At 40.3% G+C, this 18,919-nt stretch overlaps 2 protein-coding genes across 6 annotated transcripts in view; one reads left to right on the top strand and one right to left on the bottom strand.

The window, feature by feature from the left end:
- The window catches only part of CLVS1 (clavesin 1), a 116,611-nt gene that overhangs the window by 95,642 nt on the left and 2,050 nt on the right, over positions 1 to 18,919 (bottom strand). For both annotated transcript variants that reach the window (XM_054017223.1, XM_054017222.1), the window contains exon 2: positions 10,248 to 10,872. In XM_054017223.1, the coding sequence (XP_053873198.1) occupies positions 10,248 to 10,636 (389 nt within the window). In that variant the 5' untranslated portion in view covers positions 10,637 to 10,872. The remainder of the gene's footprint in view (positions 1 to 10,247; positions 10,873 to 18,919) is intronic.
- LOC128831105 (uncharacterized) overlaps positions 1 to 18,919 on the top strand; it is a 148,567-nt gene that overhangs the window by 87,594 nt on the left and 42,054 nt on the right. The window lies entirely within an intron of this gene.

Genomic DNA, 18,919 nt, shown 5'->3' on the forward strand with positions numbered 1-18,919 from the left:
TTAAGTGTTACTTAAAATTTTTGAACAAGGCATTTTAAGTTGTTAGTTCTCCTTTATTGGGGTAGGTAGCAGAGCAGTACAATGAGAGGAGTAGAACAGGAAGAAGGCAGAATTGAGACCTTTCAAAGTTTTGGCCCAATCGAGGGAGCATGGGGGCGTCATTTGAGGTCCCCGTCTCAGGTGCCAAAATGTTGTGGGCTGGCCCTGTCGGAAATGGTATTGGGGATGTAACTAATTTTCATGGAACAAGCTGCATGGTAATCAACATTTACATTGCACTAAGATGATCATTCAAAGCTATCAGTGTTGTTCTGAACTCAGACAAAGCACCTAAGTTGTGCACATGAAGGACCTGATTCTCCTCTCACATTAGTGTAAATCAGGAGTAGCTCAGTGGAGTTACATGAATTTGACCTTGTGGTGGGGGAAAGGGACATTGACATGGACATAAAAGGAGCAGGCACCATTTGTATCTCTTCATTGGAAGAATTTGGAACTCAATAAATGAAACCGTATTGGATAAAAGAAGAAGCAAGAGCATGAGGTTCCAAGTTATTTTATAGGCTATGTACTTGGTAACTTGCAAGTTATTATTTTGGGAGATGGGCATGGGTGAAGTGGGAAAGATATTGATTCACACTCCTGTTCTTTTTTCTGAAGAGTAGTTATGATTTCTCATGTACACTAAATCCATATTTTATGCTTTTTAAAAGTATGCCACTGTAATGCTATTGACATCAATGGAGCTATTTCTGATTTACACCAGTGTAAATGAATATACAGATCCTTAATTTGGACCTGGTATATCATTATGGCTATAAAGATGTATTGTGGGCTGTTCTGTAAATGCTTGGTTTTTTAAACCAATTTGTTACTGATCTTATATACAATGGCTACTTTGGATATGTGATTTATACTGCTGTATGAATGATCGTCAGATCTCTGTGTAAACACATGCACATACATACTCCAGTCATATCTCAACGTCAATGGAATAATGGTGTTGTGTTTCAAGAAGGAGAAACCACTAACAAAGATTCTTACACTTTGCTCTACCTGTTCCTTTGAAAATCAACCTCTGCTGAGGCAACTTTACTCAGCATGATCAGAAAATAGATAGTTAAATGGTCTATTCCAGCTGGCAGGTATCTGGCTGTGTTGCATTATGACCCCGGCTACAAATGTGCCCTATATGATTTTTCTGGAGCTGAAATTCATCTTGGGATGATGGAAAAGGCAATTCTCTCTTATTGTCACTATGCTCTCTGCGCTTATTAAAAATATCGACCTTGTGAGCACAGATAGAATTTAGTTGTAGACAGAGTTTCCAGTCCTCAACTTGCATTTTCCATTTTCTACTCTTTAGTGCTTTGGAAACTCTTATTCTGATTAATTTAGTTACTGCTCAGCCTCCTTTTTACAGTACCCACCCATATACACAGGTATGTTAATCCCTATATACTTATTAATCTTAAAAAACAAGATGTCATATATCAATGCAATCACCTATCAGCATTCATGATCGGTTTTTGATAACATTGACTTATTGGAATTACTTTTTTCTCATTCTTTCCCCTCTTGCCCCTCCTCTGTCTCTCTCACTTATTGGATTTTTAGAGGCCATTTGGTAAATTACAAGTCACCTCACTCTCCTCCAAACTACTCACACCCTGTATATCCAGTAATATTTTCAGAATCATCCTGTTCATCCCAGAAAGACCCTTTGCAAAATACTGTCATGTTACAACAGAGGTGAAAGAGCCAGTATGCCGTGCCAGACTGGACTGGCTTCCGCGGCGGTGATTTAAAGGGCCCGGTGCTCCGCGGCGGCCGGAGCCTTGGGCCCTTTAATTCGTCCCGGGGCTCCCAGCCACCTCTGCAGCTGGTAGCTCCGGGGTGATTTAAAGGCCCTGGGGCTCCCAGCCACAGCCGGAGCCCAAGGGCCTTTAAATCTTTAGGCCACGTCCCCGCTCAGGACTCTGGCATACCGGTAAGTCCTTGAAGTTACTTTCACCCCTGTGTTACAACTTTCTAACATCAGCAGTTTTTAAATATTATTTAGTCAGTCTTGCAAGTTACTGGAAGTTGAGGAAATTCAGTACTTCAATCACAGGATTGTTGTAGAAGAGGTGACTCTTATTTTGTAAAATATAATTGATATTGAGGCTCCAAGTTCAAAGGAAAGCATTATAAATAAGTGATGGCCTCAGGATAAATTTTGCCTATATTAAGAAATAGATTAAAATTTTACAATTTCAATCATTTCTCTCGCTCTCTCTCTCCACTCATTTATAAAGCGTCTAATGTGTAAATTTTATTAGCTATCCAACTGGAGAACTCTCTCCCTCCCCTCCCCCCCGTGCAGTCTACTCCTCCAATAACAAGTGAAGATGTTTTAACTATTTTAATTAGGTTGATAAATTAGAAGATGATCCGAATATCTAGTATTTGCAAAACTTGATATGCACAAAGTTCTAACAAAAAAAAAGGAATATTCTGACTGAACACATCTTAAACTGGTTCCTGGTATTATAGCAGCTGAAGGAGCTACCATATACAATAAAATACACAGCTTCTGATTATTCCCAAGATTATTTCCAAATGTCCAAAGAGACAAAGAATCCAGATAAAATGAATACTGGTGTGATCTCAGTTATATTCTATTGATATAGAGGGCTTTGGCAACACACCTCTGTGAGAATCTGGCCTTAAAACTGGTTTATCCAGACCTGGTAGGATTATGGTAATTTTCCAATAGTGTAAAGCCAGCATTCTCCCCACCCTCCTGTTTAAAATCACCCTTATTCATTCTCTCTCTCTCACACACACACACACACACACACACACACACACACACACACACACACACAGTTTTGGTCTATAGGGGTCATTTGCAGTCGGTGTAAATGAAAACACTTGTGCTAAACCTGTGGAATGCAGCAAATCCCAGCATGGGTGTGTACATGTCCATTAAATCTCTCTTCTTCTTGCGTAACTCCTGGGTTTTGTTTGGTTTCTTTTTTTACAAAGGGGTACATGACACAGAAGTCACCTTTCCTCTAATTTCCATATCCCTCTTTTCAGTTCTCATGTAGTTAGCTTCTTTTGCTCCTCTTACCCCACCAGGACAGTCCTATCACCCACGTGCCTCATCACTCTGGGCCTTCCCTCACAACTCTCCAGTCAGTCCCAGTCCCAGAATCACCCTTTCCTGCCAGTACCTTTCCTCTGACTCTTCACATGTTTGACTTCCCAACCCATCTGGTGCTTTCCCCCTTACTCAATCTTATCTCACTCTTCAACATTTGCCTCTTTGTCCTTTTTCCCATCAGTTCCCTTTTCCCCTCTTTCCTGGATTTCTGAGTCCAGGACTCACAGGTCATCTCACCTTTCTCATTCCCTTGATAGCCCTGCCCCAAACTGGTACTCTCCTTGCATGATCTTCTAGGGACCTGGCTTTCTTATCTGATAGGAAGTGAGTTCACTTGTCTCCTATGGTTGAATTAAACAATTTTGGGACTGAACTATCTCACCTCCTCTGTGTCTGATCCATCATTCTTTCTCCACAAGTCACTGCCTGAAATTATTATTCTGCTTAAATCTCTCTCTCCTTTTCCACCCCATGAATTTTATTAACGTTTTAAACCCTTCCTCAAAACTGTCATCATTTTAAACTAATTAATTCATTTGATTATCTATAACCAGGTTCTTGGTCACTGTACCATCTAAACAGTTTTTGCTATGTTGTATGTCACTTCCTAACCAAACACAAAGACTCTCTTTGTAAAAATCATTTTGATACTATGGTTGGTTGTATCTTAGCAATATTTTTTCATATTAAACAACTATGAGTTTGAGTTATTGCTGTAGTTTGGCTGCATCTATAAGTCAATCCCAGCAACCATTTATTCCTTGGTATTCTATTAAACAACTGAGACTATCCTCCAAATATATTACAGTAATCAGCATCTAAAATATATTCAGTCATACCAACAGGATCTAGTGATGATAATATCCTCATAATTACATCATCATGAATATTCTCAGCATATACATAACTTACTTTATCATAATCCTTTAAAATATTTATAGCTGCTGCTCCAGTGCTATGTTGGAGTAATTTTTGTCCTTTTGAAACTCTCTATACACTTTCACACAGAATGGTAAATGTCTGGCACTTAAGACTTTTGGGTTAATAGAAGAGAATTGATGAGCAGCAGCTGGTACGGAAATATATATTGTAAACAAAGAAGCATTTCCCCCCCGACTCTTCAACAATATCTGTTGAAGCCACATGACATCTTCTGTGGTACAACAGTCCAACTATAAAGAAGGAAAAAACAAAACAAAAACAACACAATCCTATTTCCATAACATTATAAAGGATGGCTGAAGATCCTCAGATCTGTGAAAATTCCATTCTCTGCAGAGGACATATGCACCACTAATATTCCACTTATGCCCTAAAGGCTTTACATGAGACTTAAATGGTGCATAGTTCTTGTCCTGGCTCTCTACACTGGATGGGATTTAACCCTGGATGCACGTTTTTGAAAGAAACATCTTGAATCAGAGGAGCAGTTGGGAGACTTATAAAGTCTGATCCTGCATTATTCGTGCACCCAAAACTCCCAGTGAAACCCATATAGCAGTCCTGAGTGCAAGTTAAATATATTAGCAGTAGCAGTACCAAAGCCAGGGATGGCTGAATCAACTAGTAAAGGTCTTCTGAAATCTAATTGCAAGTAAGGGAAGACATTTTAAAAGGAAACTAGTTATTGTATTTGAATCTTTTAAAAGTTTCTATTTCGTTTTGGATTAATTGGTGAAGCAGTAGGTTGGGCTACCTTGATTTTGATTAAATTACTAGTTTGGTTGATGAAGGAACTGTAATGATATACATTCTTCTGTAAGAGAATTATAGAGCATTAGTGAGAACATTGCTGGAATATTGTGTCTAGTTCTGGTGTCCACACTTTAAAAAAGATGTTGACAAATTGGAAAGGGTTGTGAAAAAGCTATACAATTATTAGAGATCTGGAAAACCTGCTTTAGAGTGATAGACTAAAGAAGGTCAATCTATTTAGTTTATCAAACAGTAGGTTAAGAGATGACTTGATCATCGTATAAAAGTATCTATATGTGGAGAAAAAGAAACTCTTTAATCTAGCAGACAAACCCATAAAAAGATCCAATGTCTGGAAACCTTAGCTAGATAAATTCAGACTAGAAATGCAATGCACATTTTTAACAGTGAGAGTAATTAACCACTAAAGCAACTTACCTAGGGACATGGTGGATTTTCCATCACTTGAAGTCTTTAAATCAAGATTGGATGTCTTTCTAAAAGATACATTCTGGCACAACCAGAAGTTATGGGCTTGATGCAGGAATCACTTGATAAAAATCTATGACCTGTTTAACGTAAGAGGTCAGGCTAGATGATTACAATGGTCTCTTCTAACCCTAAAATCTATGAATCTAGAAGGTTTCCAAACTATTCCACTCACCCATACATGTGATCCACACACCCACTTCATTATAAGGAACATTAAAAAAGTAAATGCCACTTCAGAGAATGTCTCCTCTGGAAATGAGTTTATAAATTATAGCAAATTTTAGGTGGGGTTATACTGTCTAAATTATGATTTAGGGCTTTTCTACCTGGAGGGTTACCCTGGAACAGCTATTCCTTATTAACAATCCCTAATTAACTCCATTCCAAATAAAAGCATCCACATGCTGAGTTGATCAGGAATAGTTAATCTGATTTAAATTCACACTCTGCCTTATTCTGGATTCACTCACAAGTGTAGTGTTAAAGGGAATGAAGATTTAGCCCTCTGTGAATGGGAATGAAGTAAGAAAGGAGAGTCAGGAGGCCAAATCCTTCCATTTGTGTCAGTACTGAACCATTGTCCCATTATAATGGTAGTAGGCACTGTGCAGGTATCGATGTTATCTTTCAGATGAGATGGAAAACCAAGTTGCTGACATCTTGTGGTCATATATGATTCTCCTATGGCAGTTTTCTCAAGTATGTATTGTCTGACTCACTATTCTAGCCAAAATCTAATCTGGGTAATAACATTCTTCTTCCTTGTTGTTTTAATTAGACATTGTGTTCACCACTTCCTGTCCCTAAATGTAATATACAGTCCACTGAATTCCGTTCCCAAAATGGTGGTATATAAAGTGAAGTGACCCCTGTATTTATTTTGGGAATGAATCCTGACCCTATTTTAGAGCCCAGGTGCACTTGCAAGCTCTGCTGAGGCCATGAAAGGAAAAGAATCCTCCTCCAGGCCATATAGTAGCACTCAGCATCCACTATGCCCTGACCCCTTTGTAGGGTCGATACAGGGATAGGACTCACCATGGAAGATACTGTATGTAGAAGTTGTCCCATGCTTTGTAATTCCAAATATTCCTTGTTCTTTGGAAAAGATGACGTATTTCCCCTATTATCAGAGCAACCTGTAGGTAGCCACAGAATCCCCTCCACAAAAGGTAAGGCTTCTCTTTTCAGAATTAAACTATTTTTGAGTGTAGGATTGCTTTGGTTATTTTTAAACATATGATATATAGAGAAACAGGAAGTGCACCACTCTCCGAATTTCAGCAAAGTCTAACTGAGATCTGGCGAGAATCATTTTTCTTTCAAGATATCAGGGACTGAGCTTGGCCGATGGTATCTCCAGCTTTCCCAGAGCAAGTGCTGATGGAGCAGGTGACTCTTATGAATCCTTTCTACTAAGGGCTCTCAGAAACCTAAGGCTAGTGCTGCATAATACTTAAATCCCTTAATTCAACCAATGCAGCCCAAATGTTCCTGGCCTCAAAAGCTGATGTCTTGTATTCAGTCAAGATATATGTTCATTCATCTGTCTTTTCAGCTTTGCTCTGATGAGTCCCAGGGTAGCTGGTCTCAGGCCCAGTCTTCTCACAATCTCCCCTGTATCAAAGCACGTGAGCCCAATCCAGTCAGCTAAAGGGGAATGGGCTACACCTGGGCCTGTTAAGGGCTGCTAGAGGCCAGCCAGAGAAGGGGAGAGAGGTACTGGAATATGGTGTGCCTAGGGGAAGGAAAGCCATGCTGGAGCAGAACTAACTCCTGTAGTGAGTGCCTAGAGCAAGGGGCTAGGGGCTGAGGGAGGCAGACCTGGGTCTACCGCTCCAGGAAGGGAGCTGAACTGACTAGAACTAGGAAGCTGCCAGGAGCAGGGTGCTGGAGACCGGTGGGCCCCTGAAGTCTGAGACAAAAGAGTTAGTTAAAAACTATTTACTGTTTGTTTATTTGTTTGTGTTACGAGAATAAACCTGCTTGAAAGAGACTGAGCATGGCAGCACATATTTGGCCAATAGCTGTTTTGGAGGGTGGGTAAACGGGTGTACGTTTTATGGCAAAAACTCAGCTTTACAAATATTGGCCAAAAATGTACACGTTCCATGGAGGGTGAAATCCTGGCTCCATTTAAGTCAATGGGAGTTTTGACATTGACTTCACTTGGGCCAAGATGTCACCCAAAGTGAACAAAGTACTTTTGCATGTGCAGAATAAGATAGCTGAATGTATTTATCCTGAGTTTGCACATGCAAAGGCAAATGACACATACATGAGTTTTCCATACATGATAACATATGGGTTAAAAAACATGTCCAAAAAACCTTCAAAAATGCAAAACATAGGGACATCTCTAGACTTGCCTACTAATTCCTGAGTTTGAAAGACATACTTTTACTCTTGAGATAATTCTGCACCCAGAAACCAAAAAATTCTGCACACAATAGTTTAAAATTCTGCAAATTGTATGGTCAGTAAATAAATGTGGAGGCTCCAGCCTGGCAGTGGGAAGCATAGGCTGAACAGAGGTAGGAAATCACCCTGCAGCCTCCCTCCCCTCCCTCCATCTTGGTGACACGTATTTGGCTGAACCCAACCCTGACACAGTGCAAGGGTCAGGCTTGCCCCAGAGTGCCCCCCCTGCAGTGATTTCACTCTCTACCAGCTGCTCCGGGCACCCATGCTGCTGGGGAGAGGCACATGACCGTTCTTGTGACTTGCCTTTGCTTCCCCATTAGAAAGTCATTTTTCCGCAGGGAAGCAAGGAAATCTGTGCGGGCCATGAATTCTGCATGGCACAGTGGCACAGAATTCCCCCAGGAGTAACAAATCCCCAGTCTGATCAGCACTGAGTTTTGGGGTTAAAATCTTAATCCTGATATAGATTACCCTGCTTATGGGCCTTATCTTTATAATGAGCCATCCCAAATCCCTGGAATAGAACAGTGCAAACTTTGGGAAGTTCAAAATTTGAATCTGGCCTTTTGCAGCTTGAGCTACCCTGTACTGAAAATCTACAGTTGGCATTAAAATCCTGTCTTTTATTAAGTTTCTCAACCTCATCATGCAGGCAGAAGAACTGCAGGGGAGTGACTTGAGAAGAGAAAGATACTGTGAGAAGAACATTCCAGATCTGCCCCTTTCATATATGTCTATACCACCTCAAAAAGGTAGAGAGAGCTGACTAAATAGTCACATTACATTTTAATATCATTTTATTTTAGGGGGTGGAAGAAATCTTTGGTTGTAACACATTATAGCAGAAATAGGCTAAACTGAAAATACCCTTTGCCTGATTGTATCTCCCAAATATCTGACCTACCCACAGGCACCAAAGTGTGTAGAAATTAAGATGCCATTCTTGTGAATATTTCATTCAGAGGCTGTACCTCCTGGAATGATTAAAGCCAAGTCTGTATCCCCTAGAGGTGTGGAGCCAGAACAGGTAAGGTAAATGCCCTGTTGTGATGAGGAGTACTCCACACACTGGTCCTGAGAGGGTTGAATTAGGCCACGCAAGCCCAATCAACCAATCAAGCAGCATTGGGGAGAGATTTAGGCTAGGAGGAAGCTGCTAATTGGAAGCAGGCTCACCTCTGAGTGAACAGGTGGGGCTTACACAAAGCCAAGAGACTGGCAAGAGAGCCCCCGCTGAGGCTGCAGGGTGAAGAGTAGCAGTCACTCTCCCTAAGGGAAGGATGGATAGGAATCCCTGAGACTTTGAAGACCCTAGGAGAGAGGGGTCTGACTAGAATGGGTGGAAGCAAGCTAGGAAATAGTCTGGGGCAAGAGCAGTACGGCTAGAGAAGCTGCAGACTTTGACTGTTTGATAAAGGGCCCTGGACTGGAACCCAGATTAGAGGGTGGGCCTGATTTCCCCTGCCAACCAATACAGAGTGGTACTGCTAGGGGTAGTGAACTAGAATACTGCCTGAGTCACTGCAGGAGGGACAGGGTCAGGACAGCAGGCATGAGGACTGCCTGATGCCACCTGAACAGAAAGATTTTGAAGTACTCCACCCTGGAAGAGAAAACTACTTAGGGTACGTTTTCACTACCCGCTGGATTGGCGGGTAGTAATCGATCTATCGGGGATCAATTTATCGCGTCTCGTCTAGACGCGATAAATCGATCCCTGAACACGCTCCCCATCGACTCTGGAACTCCACCAGAGCGAGAGGTGGAGGCAGAGTCTACGGGGGAGCCGCGGCCGTCGATCCCGCGCCGTGAGGACGCAACGTAAGTTGATCTAAGATATGTCAACTTCAGCTACACTATTCTCGTAGCTGAAGTTGCGTTTCTTAGATCAACGCCTAGTGTAGACCAGCCCTTAATGACCTGGCCAGAGGTCTGAGTCATGAAGAGGAAGCTGCAGCTCCTGGAGTGAGAGAAGGGCCCCAGAGTGAAAGAGAGACACAGTGACGGAATGCAACTGCAGGAAGGGGCATCTGCCTGGAAGAGCTAATGCCCAGAATAGCCAGAAGGAAGCAGGGTTGAGTGGTGAATAGAGTGCCCCATCACACCTATGTCTCACAGTTAATATGAGAATTGTCATGTGGTGAGAGGTTTTTGCTCTCAACCTGTTTGGCTCATGTCTGACATTACTAAAGTTATTGTGTATAGGCATTAAAATACTTATTGCAAGAGGCAATTGTCTGGCTTAAACCTGCAAACATTATGGAAAAATATGAGCTACCTGTTTGAAGTGATGTATAGTAAATCCTCTGTGGCATAGGAATGAGAAATGATAGACAATCACATTAGATGAAGGCTTTAGTGAAATGGACTCATGTTTAGAATACATGTTTATCAAAATGATCTCACTGCCTAAAATATGGTCATTAATCAACAGTGAACAGGTTTTGTGTGTGTATAAATATATAAGTACACTATCTACATTTACCTACTCTGATCCCAGTTAGCTGCAAAAAGCAGAAGAATCTTCCTGCCGTAGTGATCACGTTTTTCCAGCACTCCAGGAAATCCATCAATCAGAGCCCGTTTGATCCCAGGATCATCAGCCTTGAAGTTCTTGAACATATCCAGGTTTAACTGGCGGTACTGGAAGTACTGGGCCAGCAGTCTGAAGGCATCTGTTTGGTGAAACTTTCTGGCTCTGAGAAATCTCAAGATGAAGGCATCATCTGTACGTAAAAACCCAATGTCAGGCCTGGTGATAATCATGTCCCTGACTTGTTGGATATCCTGATGCAAAACGTCTGGGTTTTCATTCAGTTCCAGACGGGCTTTCTCTATAGTCTCTGGACTAAGTCCAGTTTGTAAATGGGTCATCTCTGCAAAAATCTCTTTTCCAGATCCTTAACTTCAGATTATTTAGCAGGAGAAATGCTGATCCCATTCAACTAATGATCTGCTGTAAGCGTGATCCATTCAAAAGCTTTTTGCTGCCCAGCTGTTTGAAAAAGATTGTTCGAGGGCCTTTTTCATATCCTTGCAAGGAGGTATAACTTTCAGTTCGTATGTAGTGTAATCCATCCAAAAGCAAGGGTAGCTTATTCCATCTCTCACTAAAAAACAAATATATATAAAAAACATGGATTATATATGTACTGAAGGCTTAAATGAATGCACTTCTGAGCTCGTATACAATAATCACTGCACTGCTTCTGTATTTTAAGTATTCAGAGGATAGCAACCAAATAGTCTTTGAGTGGTGCAGTTAGCATAATGCTATCATTGACATCTTGAATGCATAATATATAAGTATCCCAGAAAGACAGTCTGATGAATTTATCATTATATTGAGCATATAGCAATGGCAATGTTATATTGGTTTAGTACTAGGTTATTCTTTCTCAATTAGCTTAAAAATAATAACGTAGAAAGGGCAGCACTTCATGACCATGCTCTATTACTGTTATGCTTTTCCTGTGACACAAGTCCCTTCCAGGGCCAGCCTGGAGTGACAGCTGTAAAAATAATGGCAGCTCATAGTTTACTAGTCTGGTTTTTCACCCATGATGTGACAAAGTGTTCTCTTCTGATGAGCCGTGCTAAAACAATAGAGCAACATTTTCAGCCTTTTAAATAAGCAAATTTCCACTTTTCATGATGAATCTAGTATTTTTTAAAGGTTGGTTTATTGTGAATAGTATCATTTCATAAATTTCCCTTTGCTTCCCTTTATCCATTTATTCCCTGTGTTTATAACTTTTCCCTAGACTGGTGCAGAGAACCATAATAACATTGTGAACACCGTGGCAGTCAGGGTAATTGGATACATGGAGACCACTCTCAGAAAACATTTTCCATTGAGGGTTTTCATTTTTTAAAAAGTTCTTCCTTGTTTTTTCCAGTGGTACCATTGTGTCTGAGCCAATGACCTAGAGGCTTTGTCTTCACTGCCATAAAATGTGTGTTTTCAAAAGGTGTGACAACTAAGGTGTGTTCGCTCTTGCTGTAAAATCCTACTGGAGACAAGGCACTGTAGTTTTACAGAGGTAAACTAGGTGAGGTCAACCACAGGTGGGGAGAATATAGTGTTGATCTCCCCTGGCTTCCTCACAGTAAAAATTACAGGAGCCTTGTCTCCACTAGGATTTTATAGCCAAATAGCTCAGGTGTGTAAATTATGCCACTAAAAATATCCATCTTTTCTTGCAGTGAAGACATAGCCAGCATCTCTTTAATTGCCAGCTGCAGAATAACATCTCTAGCAAAGTTTAATGCTCAATACAGACTCCCAACCCACTGATATTCCTCCATCAATATTCTTCCTGGTGAGCACATCACACACACACGCACACGCGCGCGCACACACACACACGCACACACACATTCTCTTCTCACCTCACAATCCCTTGTCACCTTATCTCTTTCCTTTTAATGGTCTTTTAAGTAATGGTGCTTATCTTCTTAAAAGAAAACAATATCTAGTTTGCTTAGCCCAATAGTCTAGAAGTTCAAAACACAAAGTCTCTCAATGAATAAACTGTGAAATGTGTTTGATAATTCTAGCATTGCAATCTTGATGTTAAGATGATAATTTTATTGTAAGCTCTTACTTTCAGTATCTTGTATTTTTTCTGGAAAAAACTTTACATTTTGTGTTTAAATTTTTCATACTTGTTCTTAGCTATGCTTATAAAAAAAGTCCTGGGCTGCTATAAGCATAAAAAAAATTGCCCATGATGTGTTAAACACATCCAAAGGGAGACACCGTTCCCACTTCACGAAGATGGTGGTTGCCAGTATGTGATTTAGAAATACCCACTGTGATTAAGACCATTTATTTTCAAATACATTTTACAGTTTGTTCCTATGGAGACAAGCTTCTTACCCTACAGAACACTCTGATCAATGGGCTAAACAAAGTTTTCTCTGAAATACGGTACTGGTACTGCAAAATAATCCACAGCACATATAAACAATACAGTAACGGTCAGTATTCCATTAGAAATCACGGGACTTGTTCCTCAGATGTTGTAATTCGCTGTGGCTCCATTGAGTTCAACAGAGCTATGCTGATTTACACCATCTGATGATTTGGCCCCCATGGTATTTAGTAACAAACATTAATGCCAGAGAGCTACCCAATTTAATCGTCACTGTGATTTCTCACATGGTACTGATCTCTTGAATTCCTAAATATGTAATAGATGCACATTCCCTGTCTTCAGACCCACACATTGCCATTTTCCCTTTCTCCTCTTGGGTTGTCTACAATTCTTACTTGTGTAAAATGCTCCAGCTTTAAAACTAACTTTGCATCTTTTATTCTTTGCATCTTTTATTCTTATTCTATAATTTGGTGCTGACGTTTTCCCCATCTCTGGAATGGTGTTGCTGTGCAATGGCAAAACAGAGCCTTTGTTAGACAAGAGCATTGCTGAGACCAGATTATGACTTCTTCCTCTGCCAGGTCCTTTCACAGCTTTTTAAAAAATCGTCCCTCCAAAGGAACAAAGCCCAAACATATACCAGGAAAAATAACAATCATTATTCAAAACAAGAAATATTGAACCAGAAGTAATTATTCATCACATACACCATTTTTTATTTTCAGTGTATTAAGTTCAGTTCCCAACAAGATTCAGAGAAGGGGCCGGATGCTTGTGATACTGAAAATATGCTGGTTTCTCCAGTCAATGGCCTGTGGTTTTGCCTGGCATGAGGGACCTGTGTTTATTTTATATTAGTAATAATAATAATATTGGTTCACAGCACCTTATTCTGTAATATTCAGTGTGACCTTTCTGGATTTCCCCAAAGACAGGCTACCCTCATCCAATACCCAGGAGACCTACCTCTATGCTGTTGCCCAGCATGAAGTATCTAGCAGAAAGAACTGTCTCTAGGAGAAGGAAAACTCTGATTTCAAATGAGGACAGACAGTGATCGCTTAGCCTCTTCAGGCAAGTGTATCAAGGAGAAGGAAACTCTGCTTTCAAATCTGAGCAGTCCAAACTCATTAGCCTTGGAAGGTGAGCGGACAAGGGTGGAACCATTGATACCTGTTCCCAGCAGGCTATGACATGGTGTTCCCATGAGTGGGATAGGGTGGGTTAGCCTAATAAGCCACTGTATTATAAAATTACTTATTATAGAAACAGTTCAGCAAGCCAGACTGACTTACGTGGATTTTGATCAATGGTCATCAAGCCTAGCAAATGGAAATAGTGATGGATTTTTGGATAACAGCTGGAATGTTAGAACTCTATTTCCCTGGCCTAAATGAACTAGAAGCAGAGGAGTTACGGAAGTTACAAGTTTACCTTCCTGCCATACAAGAGACAGATTGCCTGGGTACAGGAGAGTTGACAGTTAAGAATTATACTTTCCTTTATTCCAAACATTTAAGTGCACAAGTGAAGCATAGGCATGGGCTTGCCATAACAGTGGACAAGAGAACAATTACTTCAATGAACAGCTGGAAACTCTCTGAGCAGATTGTCACTATTGCCTACAATGAACTATGCATAACTGTGATCTGTTGTTATGCGCCAACAGAAGCATCAAAAGAGGAAGAGAAGCATGGATTGTATCAACAGTGGATGCCACTGTAGATGAGATTCTTGATCGTTATAAGATCCTGATAATGGGAGATACGAATGCAAAAGTTAGTAATGGATATGGTTAGCAAAAGAACAGTGTTGGACCGCATGGCATTGGGATGACAAACCATATGAAGAAAGGTTAATGCTATGAGATGCACAATCTGGTTATTGGTGGTACTTGGTTACAAATGACATGCACAAGGTTACATGGAATTCATCAGATGGTCAAACCAAAAACCAGACTGACCACATGATTATCAGTAAAAGGGATAGATGGTCACGATAGGATGTTAGGCTATAGAAGCACCAAGTGTAGCTGTGATTAACTTAATCCTTCCAAATAGTAGTTCAAGTCCAAGAAAAAGATGGGTGCAACTGGAGCCAAATTTGACCTTGATAAATTAAAGGATAGCAGGGAGGTGACACTTGGACCTTTCTGGTCATTAATTTGCTGTGAGGAAGAAATCTCACTACAGAATGGATAGAAAATAATCAAGGGAGTGATACAAAACACTGCAAAGGAAGTTATTGGAAAGCATAAGCAAACAAAGAAAAGCTGGACAAGCAAGAAAACAAGAATATTACAGGAAAAGTGTAAATAAGCCAAGACTGCTGGGAAAGTAGAAGAAGTAAAAGTGTTGGGGAAAGTGATGAAGAAATCACAAAAACTGGACAAGGAAAAGTTCTGGAAAAGAGGCTCAAAAACTACAAGAGGCATCAAGAAAACAAGACATGAAAACGGCATACACAAAGGTTACGTTGTATGGAAACACAATCAGGTCAATGATGTGAGCAGTAAGAAAGGCAACCGGTGAACTGACAATAAATGCCAAAGATGGTTGCTGAAGATGCTGCTGAAGATAAACAGCTGACAGGATGCCAAAGAAAATATTACAAATACAACCAAGGTTAGTCCAACCTAGAGGCCAGTCAGCCTTTAGATGGTGGGACATCATACACAGGAACATGATCAGGTTGTACTTAGTGGAGGAACAAGCCATGGGCAGGAATGCATTATACTGTACTGCTCTCTGTCTATAAAGAGGCTTTGAGATGAGAAGAAGCAGCAGCACTTCTATAGGTCTTTCCATCAGAAGATCTCAAAGTGCTTTACAAAGATGGGTAAGCACTGTTATGTCATCTGATATGTGGGGAAACTGAAGCACAACATTTAAGTGACTTTCCCAAGGCCACACAGCAAGTCAATGGCAGAGCCAGAAGTTAGCACTTAGTTGTTTGCATTATTTTCTTTGGCATCTTATCAGCTGTTTGTCTCTACCATTGAAATCTTTTTGACTGCAGCCAATCCTGTACCCAGATTTCTTTGTGTGCTTTAAAATCATTTCACTTCCATCTTCCAGACATTTCTCTCTACTGCCCTTCACACTGCTATATCTGGCATTATAGCTTGTGAATCATCATTGATAAACTAATGCTATATATCACCAAAAAGCTGATGATTCCAGCTTTCCAATGATGTATAACATTTCTCTGGTCCTGTGGGTTCCCACCAAATTAGATATTAACATCACATCATGTGTATCTTTAAGCACTGCTCTGATTACCATCTTGCCTTTTACCACTAACTTCAGTTCCAGTCAGATTTGTTACCCCTATCTACAGACCTTTGAGAGCTAGATCCAGTGCTGTAAGCCATCTGAAAGCTTGCTGTCATGGCTTTTAGATGGTCTCAAGTATTAGGGAAAGCTCCTCAGCTGGCGTTAATAGGCATAACTCCATTAGGATCTGGTCCTTAATTTCTAACTCCTGGCATCCATGAGGATATTGGCTGCTCAAAGCATTCTGGAAGGGAAGTGAGTGGGTAGAAATGGAAATAAGATGGTAGTCGAGAGTGACTCGACTTTCACCATGTGGGTGTCATCTCATTAAATTGCTTTTTAAAATATGTTGATATTAACTCTGTAAAACAACTTGGGGTTAGATTCTACTCCCTAATGGCATAGATACTGGAATAGGGGTGCAGGATGCTGCAGCACCCCTGGTTTGAACTAGTTTCCATTATATACAAGGTTTTCAGTCTGGTTCAATGACTGTCAGCACCCCCACTATAAAAATTGTTCCAGCACCCCTGTCAAACGGGGAATGAGAGATGAAGTTATAACTGAATCTGTATATAGTGCATATATGGCCTCTGTTACACTAAATACCATGAGGTACTATGGTATTTATCCTCATATCACCCCTGTCATGCAGTGAAGTACTATCATCCATATTTTATAGAGGGGAAACTGAGGCACAGTGGGACAATGTGATCTGCTCAAAGTCATACAGGAAGTGTTTGATGCAGCAGGGAGCTGAACACCAGTTTCCTGAGTTAGCACCCTCACCATGCGATTATCTTTCCACCCCTTACATACTGACCAGGGTTATGCTGTACCTCGTGGGCTGAAATGTAGCTATGTGCATGTTCTTCCTAGAGAGCTTCATGAGACAGTATGTCCAGGGCTCTGCAGCTCCCCATTGGCTGGGCCTAAATGGCACAATCTAGGCCTCAGCAGTTTAATGTTTCTTTTTGTTTCATTAATATTTGCACATCTTCTTTGATTCTCTCTCCCATCAAAATCCGAGAAGTTGTTAGAGTCCCATCTTACTAGTGCCATCACAATCATTTCCTATTTCTCTATATGAAGAGCTAGAATGGCTCAGTGCGGTTAAATGGGGGGAAATACCTTATTTCATTATCTTTCTAAGTCTGGTATTTACTTCACGGGGGCATTGTAGCTTCTCTTGACTGTGGGAATAGAAAATGGTTGTGATTATAACATCAGCATCAGACTCAACAGTGTTCTAAGAATTTCCTGGAACTAGGAATCCTAGCTAAGGTACAAATATAAACACTTCCTTAAGTTTAGTGACACTAATACATGATAGATCCCTAATGCTCTCAAATTAGTCTTTTTTTTTCAACTTTTGGCCAGGTCTTAATTGTGGAGTAGTGCACATTATGGGGGTATGATTTCCAAAGCACAGTAAGGTGTCATGCAGTCGGTGCAGACCCTGCTGGTTCCCTACTGTGCAATAGTTGTTAAAAAGTAATAGGGAACTTTTTAGTGTGAACCAAAAGGGTCTATATGAACCAATCACTGTGCAACATATTAGTGGTTTTAGAAATCATACCCCTTTAGTATGTATTGCTGCACCAGGTAGACAAGCCCTAAGTCAGTTACAGGTTACCTGAGCGCAACACTTATCTATCCAGCACTGGTAGTTCAGGACAAAACACAGCAGCAACTAAATTGATATTTGTGGCACCTTTTCACAGCAAGTAGAGCAGCAAAGACTGCACTACCGACTTCCATTTGCTCCTGTTGTGCCTATGGATTGATAGGTATTAAGAGATCCAAGTAATAAGATGGCAGGGTGTAAAAGAGATTGAGAATTTGGCCAATTATCTTTGAGTCTTGAATTTGCATCATATGTTATACGTAAGTTTTGTAGAAAGGGTGTCATAGTGTGGTGGGACTCAAATATCTTTTAAATAAATATTTTGTACAAAATATCTTATAAGCTAATAAAATTATAGCAATCTTTCCTCAAATAATTTGATATCAATAGGGAACCAAACCTTGATAAAATGCATATCATATGCAATGTCATCAATGAACTTGGGCATGCAAAGTATGGAAAATTCAGAAGGAATAAAACAGGCAGTAGGACACGTCATTCATGAAATATGTGTCAAATAGTCCAAATGTCAGTATGCAGTCCTTCACAAAGCATTATACTCATAGGCGTTTGTCAGACTCAATCCAATGGACTACACTATGCATGCAGTTTAATATTCTTCTTTTAGAATACATTATCAGTAACAGGTAGTGCCATGAATTCTCACATACAAATCTGATATCTGTGAAACATGCTGAAATCTGAGTGATGAGTGACTGAAATGTTGAGGGACGGGAGTTACTATGTGGGTAGAGACGATTGTGTTACAATATCTGCACAAGCATATGTAAAAGTTGTACTTGACATAACCAATGGATTTATTCCTATGCCTTTAAAAAAACATGACTTATCTAATTTTCCTGTTCTTTTGATCCACATTATAAATGTTGGATCCTTTAAAAACAACAGCAGTTCACTGCATGCTAATGTTAATTGTACATGACTGGCACAATCCTGCAGCTTTTAGTTCTAATTGTGCCATAATTCCCAGTGAAGACAGTGAACATTTTTCCTGAGGAGAGCCTCCAGGATCAGTCCCTTTACTAATGCTGTACTGCATTTATTTTGAAAGAAAGAGATTGGATTTCTACAGCACTGAAATGAGGAAATGCTGGAATTTTCAAGTGGTTTTACTTCTGACCCCTTGCACACACCTTCAGTTCCAAATTTACATAAAAGGAGAAGTTTAATTTCATTTTAGAATGGATAAAGGTTTGTAGTCTGTTAGAGAAAGTGCTAGGCATTAGGATTTTGATTTGGGAAAAATACTGTTTGGGGAGTTCTCAGATTAAATCTCTTGAGATTGTATTGAATTCAAGAGGGATGGGGCTCTGTTTATTCACCAAACAAAATCAGCATTGGCCACTACTCA

Source organism: Malaclemys terrapin, chromosome 2, assembly GCF_027887155.1.
Source record: "Malaclemys terrapin pileata isolate rMalTer1 chromosome 2, rMalTer1.hap1, whole genome shotgun sequence".
Classification (NCBI taxonomy): domain Eukaryota; kingdom Metazoa; phylum Chordata; order Testudines; family Emydidae; genus Malaclemys; species Malaclemys terrapin.